At 40.5% G+C, this 19601-nt stretch overlaps 1 protein-coding gene across 1 annotated transcript; it reads right to left on the reverse strand.

The window, feature by feature from the left end:
- Positions 1 to 280: 280 nt before the first annotated feature.
- gnai1 (guanine nucleotide binding protein (G protein), alpha inhibiting activity polypeptide 1) lies at positions 281 to 18491 on the reverse strand. Its single transcript, XM_034133414.1, has 9 exons — positions 18039 to 18491; positions 10663 to 10705; positions 9049 to 9190; positions 6367 to 6524; positions 4658 to 4786; positions 3276 to 3405; positions 2948 to 3101; positions 1897 to 2116; positions 281 to 1476 (listed from the first exon to the last, which is right to left on the reverse strand). Exons 1-8 carry the CDS (start codon positions 18154 to 18156, stop codon positions 1926 to 1928), a joined length of 1065 nt encoding a protein of 354 aa, XP_033989305.1. The 5' UTR covers positions 18157 to 18491; the 3' UTR covers positions 281 to 1476; positions 1897 to 1925.
- Positions 18492 to 19601: the final 1110 nt, after the last annotated feature.

Below are 19601 nucleotides of genomic sequence, written 5' to 3' on the forward strand. Positions count from 1 at the left end.
TTTAGCATATTTAAAAAAAGAAAAAAGAAAACCTTTCAGGTCATTAACACACATTAAATTAGGGTTTGAGCTCATTCTGCTTTAGGAGGCCATGTGATAGCTGCATGACATTTAACGGGAAGATGCAAGATACTGGAAAGGGTAGCATAATTAAATACATTCATCATGCTTTGTGCTTAAGCAGCTAATTATAGTAGTGCAATAATTAATCCACCATTAGTGTAAACATAGTTAATTAACTGTAGAAGATACATATGTTTAATGATTGAGCAACTCCACGTGGTTTGTAAATGTTTTTTTATTAGCAAAATAAGGGAGATGAGTCTACAAAGATTCTCCATCCGTGGAGAACATACACATACATTAACAGTTGTGGCAGTTTCTTTATATGAACAAATCCAGGACTATATTTATTACTCTTCTTGGCAAAGTAGTTCTGACCTCAAATCACAGACCAGTTTTTCCTTGACCATCTTAGTTTCCATCACCTGAATGAATCCTCGAGTAGCGCCTCTACTCTCAAATCACCACCGAAGAACGGCGTCTGAACCTTAAAACATTTCAGACCTCATCCTCGCCTTTACAACCATCTTTTCAGTGGTTCAGTTTTTCTCTCCTTAACACCAAAACTCTCCTCATAATACATTAAAATGTGCCTACCCTTGTCTTTGACTTGAGCGTATTATAAGCTCAATGCCTTGACTCACCATTATCCGAATGGTTGGGAAGAATGGATATTTTGTACAGTTTAAAAACCAGAACCCCGGAATCTGCGGGGCAAATGTAACAATTTACATCTCAGTATTGTACTGCGTGATTGGCCAGCGAGGCCTTTCATTGTCATGGCTGGTGGGGGGATGGGGGTAGGGGACTGTGGAGGCTACATATTGATCACCATGGAGACCTATGTAGCTTTAGACCAGAGGGAAACCTTCCGCATCCCGATAGCTCAATGGTGTGCACATAGAAGATAGCAGGGACACTAACATATGAAAACAGTTAACCTCTTTATGTTTAGAACAATTCAGCAGGCAACAGAACAAGCATTGGGACTACGGCCGCGGTAAAAATGCATGCGAAGGCACAAGTACCAACAAACTGGACTCAAAGTTGTGCGCCTTTTCTTCCCTTTTGGTTGTAGGGAAGGAAGAAAAGAAGCATTTCCACCAACAGCAAAGTTTCCTTTTCCAGAGACAGCGGCAGAAGTAACAGCATAAAAGTGATCTCCTCCAAAACTAAAAACTAAATACAAAGTAACTGTTTTTTTTAGTGTGCGGGAAACTTTTGCTGTGACGCTTTTACATAGATACAAACATCCTACACAAATGTCGTAACGCTAGTTCAAAAATGTTCCAAGACAAAAAACATAAATAAAGCTGTTAAAAGTGGCATATAGTACAGCACTGGTCCGTGACTGATCCTCCCGACTCTTCTCATCTTCCCCACCAAAGATGCACAATAAACTGGCTCCACCGCCTGAGGAGAGAAGAGGAGAGAGAAAGAACCATGAAGGACGAGACGGAGGAGGGATGGCCTTGAGCCTTTTCAAAAAGAGAACTTTTGGAGAGGTCGACCTCGCCTCACTATCATTAACAAACATCTAAATGGAGCGGAAAATGTATTTTAGCCGTACATAAAGGAAGGGACAGATTTCAAAATGTAACTATGCATTTGATTATGATGGATTACGCTACATCATTGTGGTCAACTCCAGCTATGCTCCTCCATAATTCTGAATGGATTTGTTCAACACATTTTGAAAGAAGATATCCAGAACGCATGCTCCCAAAGTTCCCTGAGTGCTGCACTCTACTTATAAAGTGAAGAAACTCTCATTCATAATGCTGACATGTGATGCAGATATGTGCATACACCCGCTGACGAAGAGTCCCTTACCAAAAAGAAAAAGGTTATCTTCTCCATCCTCAGAAGAGACCACAGTCTTTCAGGTTGTTCTTGATGATGACGTCGGTGACGGCGTCAAAGACAAACTGCACATTCTTGGTGTCCGTGGCGCAGGTGAAGTGGGTGTAAATCTCCTTGGTGTCCTTCCTCTTGTTCAGGTCCTCAAACTGACACTGAATGTAGGCAGCTGCTTCCTCGTACGTGTTGGAGCCTGGAGCGGGAAGTGAAGAGGCAGGAAGTCAATGCATAGGACAAGGTATAGAAGTTGTATGTATATTGTTCATTGTTAAGACTGACTGACATGGCTGGGCTTCATCCTGCTAACTGGGAATAACGGCTATTATTTTTCATTATATAATTACATATTAAAGTTGAATGCTCATTCTTTAACATGTTGCTTGTTTTAAATTACAAAAACAAATGTGTTAACATTTTGCAGTCACTGCTCCCAGCTAATAATAGCCCATGAATACCCCCAAAAACCACAACTACACTTTTTTTAAGGTTTAAAGGAAAGGTCAGAATATGTGATTATTATTGTGATCATTATTGAGTTTTAGAGGTGCTGGGGGGCAGGATTTATTCACTTTGGACAGAGCTAGTTAAATTAAGTTAAATTAAGCTAATCTGCTGCTCGGTGTTGCCCTATGCGAGAATGGTAACGATTTAAATATCCTAATTGTTTTATTAATTCACTCGTAGTAGATAACAGAATGACATTTCAATGTTAAGCTCCTAATTTCTGGCATCTTCCTCTCTAAGCTTCCTGTCAGGCACATTCACATCACTTGTATCATCTAATCTGACACTGAAACACACCCATCTCTGGTCTGGTAGTGTTCATTTAAACTAACAATCTTTGTTTTCTATGTGGAACAAATCTGCTCAAATTGTCAGTGTTTTAATCAAGATTCAAAATCAACTCCATAAGCGCATTTGTCATTGGCAGGTTCTAAATGGCATTTTTGTGTTAAAAAATATCAAATAAAAAAAAGAATGGGCCATTTCAAAACAATTATTTGTCAAATGCAGCCAGCCTTACCAGCATATTCTGGGTAGCAGATGGTTAGAGGACTCTTCTTGATCTTCTCCTCGAACAGGTCCTTCTTGTTGAGGAAGAGGATGATGGAGGTGTCTGTGAACCACTTGTTGTTGCAGATGCTGTCGAACAGCTTCATACTCTCATGCATTCGGTTCTAAGGAGGAACAGAAAAAAATGATTGCCTACTGATCCATAAGAAAGGGAAAAGCCTTATCATTTATTTCCACTTTGCTATTCCAGTGAACAAGAGGAAAGATTCCCTGGTGTGTACAAACAGTGAGTGCCTGCTTTGATGTTATTTCCGTGAGTCAGAGGCTGGAGCACTCACCATCTCCTCGTCCTCGGCCAGCACCAGGTCGTAGTCACTGAGGGCCACGCAGAAGATGATGGCGGTCACTCCCTCAAAGCAATGGATCCACTTCTTCCTCTCAGACCTCTGACCTCCAACATCAAACATTCTGGTCGGGGCGAGAAATAAACATTTACACATGTGCCTCAGCATACAGACATACATAGACAATACAGCAGTGTTTACAGTATAAACCCAGAGGCAGAAAGAATCCACGGCAGCGCCGCTGTGGCTGCTCCGCTCTCGCTGCAGTGTTTGGTGATGACAGTAAGTGATAGAGGGGAGAGGAAACACAAATGCTTTGTCTTTTGTTCCTTCAAAACTATTCTGATAAAAATCTAGCAATACTCAAGTGGCCATTAAATGGGTATACTGACAGAACAGCATCTTGTGTTTTCTATTTGCTTGTAAAGAGCTATAAATGAGGGGGATTTTTACTGCTCGCTTTATGTAGGTCTATTCTTACTTAATCCACACCAAAGCTGAATGAGCCTTATGACACACACTTCATGTATGAATATTTATGCCTTTCTCACTTTCGGGAACAATTTCTACAATAGCAAATCCAATTATAAAGAGCAATTTTCAAATCTGATTTTAAACGGTAACGTGTGAAACAATTGCATAATTATACATGGAATTGTGGCAAAACAAAACGCCCCATTTAGCTCTTGTGAGAGCTGCTACTACACTGCAGAAGCCACATCTGGAAATACTACGGTTTAAAGGCAGCACTGGGGGAGGGAATGGTGAATGTATAATAGGGTGTGCAAATAAAAGAAGTAATCACAGTTACCTCACAAGAAAGACCGACATAAGGTCAGACCTCTTTAATTGTGTTTATCTTCAAATACAAACTGAACCATTAAAAAAAGGAGTACTTTGCTTTTAACGTGTAGCCCCTGCTGTTTTATCCGTACATTACAAAGAGCAATGGCTACTTTACAGAAGAACTGTTGTGATATACAACTGTGACACTAATTGTGTGTCATCATGAGTGTATTTAAGCTGCGCCTTGAGTAAGACGGGACATTTAAAAAGCGCTGTGTTTTGTATGTCTCTATGGATCATTTAACATCTATTTCTGTTCTGTTGTATGTCCCAACATCATGAATTTCTGTGTCACTAGCATCCGCTTACGGACTTATAGTGTCATGATATCATCAGGCCTGCTGCCCCCACTTCCTCTCTGAGTCACTGCTGATATATGCAGAACACCTTCACACATTGTGTCACAACTTACATCTGTACATCAGCAAAGGTAATTTCTATGGGAGTGAATGAGTCAGAGGCAGGAAGGAAAGCTAATCAAGGCACCACGTAAAAAAAACACTTTGAAGCAAAGAAGAAGAAATGCTCACTTGAAGTGAAGGTCCTTGAATGTGAAGTGCGTCTCCACAATGCCTGTGGTTTTGACTCGGGTCCTCAGGACATCCTGCTGAGTTGGGATGTAGGTGGCCTGGGATATCCTGTCCAAATCGTTCAAGTAGCTAATAGACAGACACAAAGAGAAGGACATTAGGGAAAGCAGAATAATCATAAAAAGGGAGTGAGAGAAAGAGAAAGAGAAAATGTGTATCAAGGTCAAGTCTTTATCTCCCATTTGAATGAATGACTCCCAATAATTTCAGTTTGAAACAATATACTTCTTTGTTAGCTGTTTTAACCAGATAAGTCAGTTAACCTGAACTGAGGTCTTTTCTGTGTGGAGTGCACATTGTTGTGTGTATGGTAGACTCCCTCTGGGTTCAGTCCTGGGTTGAAGGTTATGCAGCCGATGGGGAAACTCCCAACAATTCAGAGTCAATGTTTGTTCCGTCTCCCATGGGATAGCCTCTAGTGTTTTCATGGTTGTGAATTGGCATATGCAGGTATAGAGAAGGGATGGCATTTTGATCATTTGTTATGACTTTAGCACGTTTCTTTTTCTCCGCTTAATTAAACCCAGAAACAACATTTTCCACAGGTCAATGCAAGGCAAAGTTGACCTTGAGATGTGTTTTTTAAAAAGGCATTAAGTTCATTTCAACTGAAGGAACATCTTTTTAACATTTTATATGGATTTTCTCATGCATACTGCAAGAGATTATTCTTTTTCCATAGAAAGAATAGTTCAACATTAGGTGTAAATGCAACAAGAAACTTTACAGAATGATCTAGTCTCGCAAAATTGTGGGGTCTAATTCCCAGAAAGCGGTACTTTAGCAGCCATCTGTCTATACAAACTTTATTTTTCTGTATGTAGTATAAATAGTTTCAGATTTAAACTACATTTTCTTACACTCTGGGTGTATTGTGACCTAAGCACTCAAGGTTATTGCTGAAAACTTACAATGGGAAGACAGATTAGTGACCTCTAGTTGCTATCCGACAAACACTAGTAATCTCCCCTTTACGCTAACAAGCCTTTTGTTTGTTTTTCAAGGTATTAAACAGTAAAAACACACAAGGTTCAGGACATGGCGTTTCCTATTCATGAAAAGCCCCTGGGCAGTAGGATTATAGGAACCAAATAGAAAAGAGCAACAACTGCAGCGCCCTTGGCCTGCTACATAAACACTGATGTTTGCTTCAGAGCACAACAAGGCAACTGCTTTTTTCCTCACAAAATGATGATATCATCTCCCTCTTTGCCAACGGCTCTTGCACAACATATACAACTTTCAGGCTGTTCAAGGAAAACAATGGAGCAGTTTAGATGCAGAGGGTTGTGATCACTTCTTTTTAAGCATGTGACAAATGTTCCTGTGCTGAGGTGTAAGGTCCTGGATAAATTGGCTTTCCAGCCTCTGCTCTTCAGGCTTCGTTGAGGAGGGCAAATATTGACAGTGTAAAAGTCCAGACAGATACATGGTGCCGGGGCTTTCTGCTCTCTGAGCATGAAGAGAGGCAATAACAACTTGTGTTAAGGCAGCAGCTTTCTGTGTTTGTAGAGGAATGGCACTAGTTTGGGCGTTTGTGGACATGAATTGGTGTGCTGGAGGTTTTTCCTTGAGTGAATCATAATTTTGGGAATAAAAATGCAACTTTCCCCTTGGTTGTTTTTTATGTTGTGTGTTATGTGACTCACTATGCTGCCGAGTCATTGAGCTGATACTCGCGAGAGCGGCTGAAGCAGGCATGAACACCTCCGTCCTTCCACAGGCGCTTAATGACACCGGCCAGCTCCCCCGTCATGAAGCCTTCCTCTGCGGAGCCCGCCAGCACAAACAGCTGCCGCGCATCATCCTGAGAGAGGGGAGGCAATAAAGTCAGGATCATAAATCAACCATCCAAGTCATTTAAACCGCTATTATCATTAACAATGACCTGCTACCAAGCTGAAATGCCAGTCACAAGGTTATAAGGATTTTGCAGAGATAGCTTCTGATCAAATGATCAAGGCAGAAGCGCAAAAACATCACCTTACCATACAAAACTCAACTTAAAAGTTAAATATTTGGCTTAAGGACCTGGTATTCTTTCTCAAACTTGAGAAGATAAAATATACTCTTACGGCCCGTCCACACGGCGGCGTGCGTTGAAGCTTCAACGCTTCTGCCCATTCACTTTGAATGGGGTGACGCTTCGAACTGCATCGCTCCGCGTTGCTCGCTTCAAAAGTTGAGCAATGTTCAACTTTTGAAGCTTCGGCGGAAGCGTCAGCCAATCAAATCATATGCCAGTACAAGCTCTAGCCAATCAAACCGCGTGCTTGTGTGTCCGGGGCAGGAGATTCATGTGGAGGGGAGGCAACTATTTTAAATAACTATAGGCCCATCTCTAAATTGTCAGTTCTGGCTAAGGTTCTTGAACGCCTAGTGAGTGAACAAGTAAAGGAGTTTTTATGTAAAAATAATATCCTGTCTAAACATCAGTCAGGCTTCAGAAAGAAACATAGCACCATCACTGCGACAATGAAAGTGGTGAATGACATTACGAGTATTTTAGATAAAAAGCAGAGTTGTGCAGCTCTGTTTATTGACCTTTCCAAAGCGTTTGACACCGTCGATCATCGCATCTTAAAGCAGAGGCTACTCAGTATTGGCTTATCCAGCCATGCAGTGGGGTGGTTTGTGAACTACCTCTCTGAAAGGTCCCAATGTGTTCACTTTGATGGGCTGTCTTCTGAGTGGTTGAACATTGCTAATGGTGTTCCTCAAGGTTCTGTTTTAGGTCCACTTTTATTCTCCATCTACATCAATAGTTTAGGTGAAAATGTGGATGAAGCTACTTTACATTTTTATGCGGATGATACCGTGATGTACTGTGCAGGTCCCTCCATTAAGGAGGCGGTTGTTAAATTACAGGCTGTTTTTAACATTATTCAGACTCAGCTCGCTGAGCTTAAGCTTCTTTTAAATGTTGAGAAAACCAAGGTAATGCTCTTTTCTAAAGCTAAAAAGACTCAAGAGACTGCTTTGGATATTGTTACTATGCAAGGACAAGTACTCGAAGTGGTTACCTGTTACAAATACCTTGGTATCTGGCTTGATGATTGTCTTACTTTTAAACTTCAGGTCATTAATCTGCTTAAAAAGCTGAGGGTTAGACTAGGTTTCTTTTTCAGAAACAAGTCCTGTTTCTCTTTTGAAGCCAGGAAAAGGCTAGTCACTGTGACCTTTTTACCTGTGCTGGACTATGGTGATTTGATATATATGAATGCACCTGCCCAATGCCTGGAAAGGTTAGATGCCGCCTATCACAGTGCTCTGAGATTTGTTACTAACTGTAAAGCACTTACTCATCACTGTACCCTGTATGCCAAGGCAGGTCTGCCTTCACTTACTGGTCGGAGGCTCAGTCATTGGTACATGTTCATCTATAAAGCCATGCTGGGTAAACTACCAACTTACATCTGCTCACTGATATCACAGAGAGTGGCAAGTAGCTATTGCCTGAGATCCCAGGATGTGTTCTTATTACATGTGCCAAGTGCTAGGACTGTTTTAGGTGCTAAAGCTTTTATGTGCGCTGCTCCTCTAGCTTGGAACACTTTGCAAAAAACATTGAAACCGAGCATCTTGATTCCCTTGCATCATTTTAAAGCACGGCTGGATGAAATGTTATTGGATACCGGTCACTGTGAATAGGTTGCTAATTTATACCCCTGTAATTATGTTGTGATGTCCTTTTTGTTTTCTGTTGTTTTTATGTGTAACCAATGTACCGCAGGTCTCCCTTGAAAAAGAGATCGTTGATTTCAATGTGATTTTTTAACCTGGTTAAATAAAGGCTACAAACAAACAAACAATGTGATTGGTTGTTGGTCGAGCTTCAGACACGCCCGCCGGCAAGCTTCAACGCACGCCGCCATGTGGACGCTGCGTGAGGTGCTCTGCAGACCGTTTTTATAATAAATGGCAGTGCTTGATTTCAATAACCTCAAAACACTCCCAACCGAATAGCGGAACATTTTTATTTATTTTCAAAACCTTTTAATATTTTATTTCCTTCTTTTTTTTTTCACCCACTTATATAAGCTTTTATTCACTTATCTGTCTTTGCTTGTTATTTAATTTAATTTATATTTATTATTATTGTTTACTGGTGTTATTTTGCTTCTTTTTTTTGTTTTACATGGAATCAATGTGCTTCTTTGATTAAAGTTGTATCTCTATGGGTTTCCATGGTAGGGGTGGGAGGTGATGGCAGTGTCTTACTTTCCCAGGAGTATTTGCTGACAGTTTACTCAATGTACTAGCTTGTTTCCAACACCCCCGACTCCCTTCAGGTTTCTACTCTACCAGATGACCCTCTCTCTGTCACTCACAGCTCTCGCGGCATCGCCAAAGTCGATCTTGAGGCGCCCCATGGCTCTGATGATGGCGATGATGGACTGGATGGTGTTGCTGTAGACCACAGCCTTGTACTGCTTACATTCCTCTTCTGAGTAGCCTGCCTCGTGGATGATCCTGAAAGAAAAAGGAGGAAAAGACGGTCAAAACATAACCACATTTTTCCAAATGCTACCACGATAGATAGAAAACACTCATGAAGAAATATGTTCGGTGAATAATGTGTTCTACTTTTCAGCTTTCTCAAAAATCACTTATTTTCATCCTCCACTTTCATTCAATATCCTTTTTCTCTGACATATGTCCAATGGTTATATGTGGTGAAATATAATCAGGCCACATTGGTCCTGATATTTAAGCTTCTCATTCCTGGCTACTTGAATCATGGTTAGTCAGGGGAAAGAAGCATTTTCTACAGTTGCATGTAATTTACTCTGGATAGAAGAGTACAAAATATAAACTTTCAATTTATTCTCTTTTAAGGTATTTATTGAATTTATTGTTTAACTCAAAAGAAAAGGGGCAAGCTCTCAGGCTTTTACCACAAAAGCTGAATGTGTTGTTAGGGTTACAAAAAACTATTATTTTCAATATTGGTTAATCGGTTAATGTCCGGCAGTGGCTCAGTCAGTAGGGGCTTGGACTGTGAGCCGTAGGGTCGCTGGTTCAAGTCCCCGACCAGACCTAAATATGGAGTGTGGACTTCTACTTGGAGAGGTCCCAGTTCACCTCCTGCCCTGCCGTGGTGCCCTTGAGCAAGGCACCGGACACCCCCCTTCCCCCCCCACTCCCATTGCTCCCCGGGCGCTGTACAATAGCTGCCCACTGCTCCTAGTACTAGACTCCTTGTACTAGGATGGGTTAAAAGCAGAGGCCAAATTTCACTGTGTGTGCTGTGTGCTCTGCATGTGTGACCATTAAAGAGGGTTTCATCCCTCCCTATTCATTCATCTGCCTGTTATTTGGACTTTTCAATATCTTTTACAACATTTTTCAGCCAAAATACGCAGGGTTGGTAAATTAACCAAATGTTTGTTTAAGATAATTTCCTTAAATCCGACAGATATGGTAAAACGGATATCTCCGAGCACACTGGTATTACAGTGGATTTATGTATTATTATTTTTATTGTAAGTATAATACAATTTCTATACATCTTCAACAGGTAAAGAACCAATAGAAATATAGAACTGAGCAGCTGCTTAAAATCTGCATCTCTGTATGTCTGCTGATTTATGAGCGTTACCATGAGCGTGCTTGTGTAAAATGTAATTCATGTAGGACGCGCGCAGTATGTGGATGATGTATGGAGTTAGTCCTAATGTATTCTGCTGGGTTGTCGTCATGATCAATTATATATGGTAGCTGTTTTCGATGGGATTCTCAGACCATAAATAATACTCAGAGACGCTATAAAAGCATGATTGCTGTTTGACACTGTTTGTATTGAGCAAAACGAATACTGTGCCATTATGCATATCTGATGGGAAAATAAGTCATTGTTGATATACGCTGGAGAAAAAAAAAGGGTTGTTTTGATTGTTCAGTGTGCAGAATGATGAGATGCAACAGCAGCAAAATGAACTTACTTCATCTGCTTGACAATTGTACTTTTCCCTGATTCGCCAGCGCCTAGAAAAGAAGAAAAATACATTTATTAGAGTGTAAATATCTCAAGAGGTCATTGCTGCCTGAGTCATATCCATTTTAACCCATGTCACCCAGCTCACTTCCTATACTGCATGTTATGATGATCTAATGTGGCCAAATGGCATGATAAGGAACCATTATTATGAAACCTGAGCTTTACCACGTAAATCAAATGACATATAGAGAGTGTGTGTGTGTGTAACCCAAAGTCTGTGTATGTCCCCGGTGATTGAGTTTGTCCCTTCCTCCAGGCAGATTTACTCATTTGTTTGATGGCAACAAGCTCAGTCAGAAGTCTCGCTTTGTGATAAAGCTCGCTCTAGTTTGGCGTTACTGTAGGTGTGTTTGGAATTTTATCAGCAAAATAATCACATCATCAAGGCTCTTGGCTCACGCACAACTAAAGATGAGAGATTATTATGGAGTTGTGAATAAACATGCTGTCAGCTCAGCATGTGGGGGCACTCGGGGCCAAAACTGAATGACATTGTTGTAGTTGACCGATGAATGATACAACACTGGGATGGAGAGTGGTGGGAGCACATAAGCGCACGCTGATGCGCTCACACACGCACGGACATACACTCTCTCTTGTCTTTTCTCTTTTGAGCGCTGCGCTTGTGCTTTGGTTTGCTGTACATTATAAATGCAAGCTATTACATTTTTTATAATGCTGCCGAACTTGCTGCTGCTAGCTACAGTACAGGTTGATAAACGGTTCGCTCGTCACGCAAGGTATCACATGACATGAAAGGGAGCAAGGTGATTGGACAGATAAATTACAAATTAATTTAGGTTGCTTGGTTACTTTGAAGATTGCGTGAACCGGTCAATGCCATTGGGGCAAAAAAATGTTTTAAAAAAAGATATATATAAAAAAATATATTTATTTTTTGCATGGGCCTCTGGCCGTCGATAGTTACGCCACTGGCGCCATGGCAACTGCTCTCATTACATCCAGGACATCTCCAGTGTGAGGCCGCAGTCACCTGAGGAGGCTTTGTGGTTGTGAGCGTGTGTGTGTGACATGGGAACATTATATATTATGTATATGTGGCTTAGTTTCCTCTACTGTAACCGGTCACTTGGAAGTGGCCCTTGTATTGGAATATTTTTCTATCTGTGATGAAACCACATTCATCAGCATCTACTGTATAGGGTATTACCAGAAACTACATTACATCTACTAATACGATGTCCTCATATTACAGCAGCGTGTACTTATAGGGAGGTTACACTGAAGGCATCTGGCCATGAGGGAAGATGTTTCAAACCACTTGAGTGGCAATTCAAGTAAACACCCCCAGCTTCCCCTCTCAGCTCTAGAAACAGAATAAGAGGAAGTCGAATCATACCATTAGGTCTACAGCATTACCTCGTGATACAGTCAGCAGAGACTAGATGATCTGCTCTTGCATAATAATTCATCGGCAAAATCTAGTTCCACTTTTCATGTTGCATAAACATCTAAATGAGACACTTTTTCGACAAGCCATTAGTAAATCAGCCTGCTTCACTGTAAGTAACAGTCCTCAGAGTTATTTATAACATATTTTAATGCATCCTGCTGCAGCGGGCACACCATCAGTTTGCATTCCTACAAACTTTCCCTCAGCAGGACTGCATGCTGATGGAACAGTGCTGGCACCTCACCTCCACGATAATTAGATGGGATTCACCTGAGGACACAATTTAATTACGTGTTACCACTCGGGTGCCGGAGAGCCCTGGGGAGGCTTGACGGCACCGCGGCAGCTCTCTGTACTCTGAGGCCCGACACTGGGTGTGTGAATCTGTGTGAGAGACACGACTGGCCTGCGAGTTGGCAAGGTTGCCCCCCCTTGGCCAGGCAAAGAGCCATTTGCACCATGCCACCGAGACTTCACATACCGACACAGCTCCCCTCAATGTGGGATGCATGAACATCCACTTGGGGCGAGCCCACAGTTCAAAGAAGCATCCTTATAAAGAAGATTTTAGCTAACCTCAGTTGTGTAACTTCTTAAAGGTTAGGTTACTGATGCTTTTCTTATGGCTTTGTTTGATAAAAAAATATGTTATAAGCAGCAAAAACAAAGGCCTCTTATCTAATTTATTTAGTAAGAATTCAAAATAACTCCTGATTTTAGACACTCAAATGTGAGGGTTTTTAAATGTAAGTTGGACCAAACATTACATTAGAAGAAGACCTCACCGTGGATTCTTTTACAGTTTGTAGACCAAACATTTAATAAAAAATATCTTTGGTTAGAGCTTTAACCAAATTAATCAGAAAATAGTTGTGACGATAAACAAATCCTTTTCATGGAGGAAATCCCCTTGAATACAAGAACATAAAACTAGATAATCAAGAATGTTCAGCTGACTTTTGATGACATTTCTGAGAACTGATGCTTCATGAGGAAAGGTGAGTCACATTGGTTGAGAAATCCTTCGATGTTGTGATTAACTTTTTCCCACAGGGATTAAGACAATGACGTCAAGTGAATCATAGTGTGAACCTACTGTAATCGTGAATATGTAGCTGTACATTCTGCCATATTTCTCCACTTTAGATCATAGTAATGACGATACGAAACACCAGTGTACAGAAAATGAAAGCATCAGCCGCACAACTGAAATGGTAATAAGCCTGCCTACTAATTCTAAGCATTCCAATGGTTAAAATTGGATGAAAACCATAGATTTGGTGTCTCAGTCTTTATCATAATCAATGAGATGGGAGCGCTTATGCAAGTGACTTGGCTCTGGTCCTTCTACACCAGTGATATCATTAGGGTGTGGATCTTGTTAAAGTTTTTAGGTCAAAAGGGGATACAGAACACATAGTCTTCCTGATTTTGCCTCACACATGGACCATCAAGGGTTACATGGCACCACAAGCCTGACCTATAAGTCCTCATGCAGAGTCATGTTACACACCCACAGCTTTGATACACCCACCCCAAAACTGCTCCAGACTCCAAACCACTGGAGCAGCTGGTTTCTGTTCAAACTATTTTAGGAAAATCCAACCCAACAAGTAAAACTGGAGCGTTTTTTCTCTTCTTCCACAAAGAACAGAGCCGTTTCTATCCCCCCCCCAACCACAAACACCATCTTTTCTCTTGGAACTTCCTCTGGTTGATCTTCGTGAGGCAGCATGGATGAGGCTTTGAAAACAATAGCATTATGGAGATGAATGTGATTAAAATGGCTACCATGCCTGGGCCTTCTCCATTTACAGATTAACCAAATGTGTCTGCTAATTCTCTTGGAGAATCAGCAAAGTGGGCTTGCATGCAAACCAAAGTAAAGATAGCAAAAGACTCTTTTTCAGGCTCCAGATCAACGGCATGAAGATACGTTTGTGTGGGTCAGGGGGTTTATAAGGGCCATGCAGCCACCCCAACATGTCCTCTTTAGTGAGCAATGCAAGGGCTTCTAGAGGGCTTGGCACAATGTGCAAACCACATTAGTGATGCCACATTAGCAGCCAAACACCATCCAGCCCCCCCTCCCTTCTCTGTGTTTTCCACTCTTATTCCCTCATAAAAATCCATCTTCCTCCTTTACATTCAGTCCTTTTTCCCAATATGATTGATTGTTCCTCTCGCTTAATATCCAATTCCTCTCCCTCTGAGGGGATTTAAATATGAGTCATTCATGAAAGATTCCAGGAGCCTCCATGCTTTGCGCTAACCACCAGGGTAAACGACCAGAGGGATCGAACTGCCAACAAGCAGATCGATGGCTGAAAGATTGTTTCCCACACACTGGGATGGACCAAACTGTTCGAGGAGATGTCTAATGATGCGGACAAAGAGATGTTGGAATGCGGACAACTTCATTTGATTACCCCGCATTCTTAAGATAACAAAAGCACATCCATGCTGCACTACATGTCTGGTTACATCATTAAAACATGGCAAACATTAGAGAGGGCACAATGACCAATGGTGGAGAAAGGCTGAGGATTATTAATACAAATCTTCCCACAGTTGCGCGACAGCAATAGAAAGAGTAATTAGGCTGAGGAGATTGTAATCTATTTTAGCACGTAGATATGAATAGTAGGATAATTGGGTCCTGGAGATTATGGGAATCAAATGAGAGCCAAATAAGAGCTAAATGAGAAATATGTTCAGTTTTCAGGGGAGAAAAGATGTCCACCCTCCTCTCTAAAGGACACCTGAGCCTGCCTGGTAGTTTGGATTTGACAGTGTGTACAAAGACTCAAAGATTCAAATCATTTTCATGTAAATTGGAGGTTTTTTTTACGTCAGCTTAACGATTTTATGCCAGTGACAGGGAGCACACATAAGCCTGTGATTAACATTTAGCGCTGAGAACCAGGTGGTAAACACATAAACCTGTCACTCACCAAAGCACCAAATGTTTGATGTATACACACAAACTTCAACTCATTTATAAGTCGTAACTTCCATTTCATACAAAGACTTTAGCATACAATAAAAGCTTGACAAAAAAATACATATTGCAAGCAGCCCCAATGGTATTAATGGGATAAACTTCCTGTCTCAAATTGGCCATAGTGCATATTCAGATTTGATTGCGCTTATATTAGATGTTAACACATCAACATATTTAGCATATATGAAAAAAATGTGTAACCTACTGTAGGAAGTTTGAAATTGTTAGTTGACATAACTTCACATTTTGACACAGTTTGAGTAACGTTAACGTTTGGTGTAGCCAGACCTCGCGAGAGTTTGTTGGAAGAAAAATCACTCTCAAGCAAAGTTAATTTTCTCTTGAAGTGTCATTCCAAAGAAATCTAATAATGCCATATTTTTGACCAGCCAATATTGCAACGATATTCGTGAGTTGATCAGTGGTGCTTCCACAAAATATTTACACAATGAGTTATTTGTTGAGCAAAAATCACTATTGGGAAAATAAGGACTGCCTGGGATCATTCATCATTCACTGTAATTCGGCCTTCAAAATCTGAAAAATACACCATCTATATAATATATAATTATATATCATTAGAATGCCCAGCCTTACTGTGGAGCAAAACAGTCTGTGTTAATGCGCACTTCTCCCATTAAGGTTAATGGACCTCAGCCTTTCAGTTAGTTTTCTAAAAGGGCCGTGGCAGTGGCAAAACCCATATGACACAGATACAGGAAATGGATCCTCAGTGTGTCGTCATATTGGATACAACACAACTCCACAATGCTTACAGCCTTTTACTACCAAGCCACAAGTTTTTGCTGACTTTTTATCGATGTTGACTGGGTGTGTTTAGAGAAAAGTCTACTCCAGAAATGCTTACGAATCAACAACTTCAAAACTGAATATTTTCAGTGACTGTTTACCCGCAAGATAAACAACTTAAACTCCTGATTCGAGCCACCCTGTCTCTCTGCAGCAGAGCCTTTTCATTTTTAATGCTTTAGCAGTGTTCTCATCTTACAGCCCCTCTTTCTTTCTACTGGTGTCACAGTCTGTCAATGGCAGTAACCTGAAGAGGCTGCCATGCTGAATGGATAAAAACACAAACGGTGCCAAGTCCGCCACGCGTGGGGGCCACACGACCTGGCACACAACTGTCACAAAGGCTGATAAACCAAAAACAGAGTGGTTAAACTAACATTGTATGGTGTGTGTCAGAGCTAAGGCTGATGAAAACTCGTATTCCACCCTACAGCAGCAGAGCAGAAACTTGACCAAACTTGCTCAGTTTAATCGGCAAGTCTCATCTGGCACCTGAGGAATGTGGTCTACCTTTAGTGAGAAAGTATGTGCATTCTTGTTCAAACTAAATGATACCAACAACCCACTAAATGTTTTACATATCCCAAACAATCTAAAGAAAACGTCCCTTTAATTAAATGTAATGAAAAACCAATGGTAGAAAGGAGTTGCTAAATTATAGGAAAAAAACAAGGACATTTTATCTTGTTTTTGTTCACAAATCTGTCCACAAAAGCTCTTATTTTGTGTGTTCTGTCAGCCGTTTGCCTGATATTGGTATTAGTTTCAGATTTCTTGTCCTGGTTACCCACATACCATGTGTGTGTGCATGTCAACATTTCCCAACGCTAGCCACCTGAGGGGTTGATGGAAAAGTTTTTCACCTACAGTCTCTATTTACAAGGATAACAGTGTTTCTCCATAGTAATGCCGTTAATGTACACAAGGCTGGCTTCTAAATGAAAGCAATTCACGTAATTGTGCATACAGGGTTGTAAGAAGAAGCTTTGACGTGACAAACACATGTAATGAATGCAAGACATTACAAACATAAAAGCCTACTGTGCCATTCATAAAACATTCTTGTGGTAGATTTTTAAGCAGGTATATCGATTTACCATAATCATAGTGGATTCTTAGACACCAACATAGAGCGAATGTGAAAATGCTTTGGAGTCAAAATTGGCTACTGCAGAGAGTAATGAAAGGGTCTTAGGCCATTATATCTACATCAGCATGTCATGTCATACAACTGCTTACTTATTTAAGATGATCAATGGCATTTATGTTTCAATGGCTGCTATTGTATTGTCATGTTCATGAGGCTTCAAACTAAATTACCTTTCATTATTGTAATTTCCTGGATTTGTTGCGCAAGATATTTGCCCTTTTCGGATATCTTTACATGTATCTTGTTCTTGAACTTGAGATGGGTTAAAGACAAGGGAGGCAATAAGAAATTAAACACAGGAAACTGTAGATAACACTACAGGAGATGGGGGAAACCCTTCAGTCCCTTATTAGGCTAAACTTTTAATTTAAAACCAGGGATGGGGTCTCTAAACAGCCTGCCCTAAACTGACTGGACCCAACAAAGTTTTTAGTTAGCCTACATTCAGTCAGGCCTGGGCCCCTAATAAGCCACGAGCATATTTCACTGCATTGTAATGGACTAGACGAGAGGAAATGTGCCATTGTTGTAAGGATTTAGTCAACACAAATGCTCTTCATAGGCTGCTGAATGGACATAGTTTTAACAAAAATGAAAATTGTGACTAAAAATGTGATAAAAAACGAATTTAAACACGAATTGACGTTATGTTTTGGATATGTTGGATAGTGTCGTTTAACTACTAGGAAATAACGTTATGTTGCGTTTAATGACCAGAGTTGACGGTAAACTAAAGCTAACAAGGAGGGGACGACGTTATTCTACCGATGCGGAATTAAAACTTCGTAACGTTTTCTAATTGACACCACCTAAAACTGACCATTAACCAGAGAATGAACATACACTAATGTGGTTTTAATGACAGGGCTGGCTCCCCACTCTATAACGGCTGTAGGCGAACACACTTCGCCGAAGTTCGTCCGGCGAACCGAGTCCCCTTACCGAGCAGCAGCAGCTTGACCTCCCTCGCCGCCTTCTCCCCGTCGTCCCTCAGATTCCTGTCGATCATCTTACTGCGCTCCACCGCCGCCTTGTCCTCTGTGCTCAGTGTGCATCCCATCTTCGACTCTGTCCTTCAGACCCAGATGGTGTAAAAAATATTTAAAACACCATATATACCCACATTAAATGGTGAAGACTGCCTCGCACACACGCCCTTTTTTAAATGACAGGCAATCGATCTGTTCACGGGGGGAAAAGGGAAGCAATTCGACTTTTTAAAAAGCAGTGAGGCGTTTCTTCTGCCCGCGGAAATAATATCTGTTTAAAATCCTCCTCGCATCCGACGGAAAGATGTGTTGATAGTGAAACAGTTCCTCAGTGATATCTCTTTCACCCGTTCGCCTCCATTCGTTGCGGCGGAGGCTGCTGTATGAACAGCTTCTACTAGAGAGGGCTGATCAGTGTGTTCCGTAAGCAGTGACAACAATCACAGTTCCGGTCGGATTCTTCAGAATAAAGGTGTCATTTCCACAAAGCTACATTTAACACAAACCATTCCATTACAATCTGTTGTACAATCTACACTCAGAGGTGGAAGAAGTACTCAGATTGGCTACTAAAGTAAAAGTAGAACTACCAAAGAGCAGAAATACTCGGTTTCAAGTATAAATCTTGCATTCAAAATGTTACTTAAAATTAAAAAAGTTTTGGCATCAAGATATACTTAAAGTACTCGTTTACAGATTGGACAATATCAGAATGATATATATTAAATGTTTTGATTGTAATTATTGATGCAAAAATGTATTTAACACAGCAGGTTAAGGTGGAGCTAATCATAATTCATTTGTATAGTGCAATGTGTTTGTGGACATACTTCAGGTTTGACTAAAGTTATTTAAGATTTTTGATTACATATCATATAATTAATCCAAGTCTGCAAAATAACTTAAGGTTAAAAATAAATGTGGAGTTATAGTACACTATTTACCGCTGAATTGTAGTGGGGTATAAGTACTAAGTTTAAAAATATATATATATATATATTTGTACTTCGTTACTTAACATCACTGCCTATATTATAACAAACTAAATGATACTAAACTATGCTACTGTATATTCATCTAGGAAAGCCAATATTTCTTAAAATAATGAAATATATAATACAAAAATACCTCTGCACTCATACATTCCATGCTGCAGATCAGTAGTTTAGCAGCAACTTTAGTCTATGAGCAGCACATTGACATTCACACAACATTTAGGAAGTAAAAAAATCACCGTAGTTTGACTGTACTAATGTGATTTTTAAAACCAAAATGTCTTTTGAAAAAATTGGTTACCCTCAAAACTTGTTATTCTGCCGCTTTTAATTTGGAGGTAAACGCCCAAACCGGAAATGGCATGGCAGCGGATATCAAACCTGAACACTAGTAGCTTTACTCTCTAGTCCCCAAATAAAAACTCATCATTCTTACTTTGTTCACTTCAGCATGTGGCTTACATTTGAAAATACAATTAAGATAGTGATTAGTTAGCCTGTGAGTATAAATTAATGATTTC

The sequence above is a fragment of the Trematomus bernacchii genome, unplaced genomic scaffold (assembly GCF_902827165.1).
Source record: "Trematomus bernacchii unplaced genomic scaffold, fTreBer1.1, whole genome shotgun sequence".
Classification (NCBI taxonomy): Eukaryota; Metazoa; Chordata; class Actinopteri; order Perciformes; family Nototheniidae; genus Trematomus; species Trematomus bernacchii.

What these genes read in the sequence shown, in the direction of transcription:
- gnai1 (XM_034133414.1), bottom strand. Translation starts at nt 18,156, where the DNA reads ATGGGATGCACACTGAGCACAGAGGACAAGGCGGCGGTGGAGCGCAGT. An exon ending in TTCAAGGACCTTCACTTCAA is followed by an intron (nt 3,406 to 4,657) that starts GTGAGCATTTCT and finishes CGCCCCGACCAG; the next exon opens with AATGTTTGATGTTGGAGGTC. An exon ending in CTGCTACCCAGAATATGCTG is followed by an intron (nt 2,117 to 2,947) that starts GTAAGGCTGGCT and finishes TTCCCGCTCCAG; the next exon opens with GCTCCAACACGTACGAGGAA.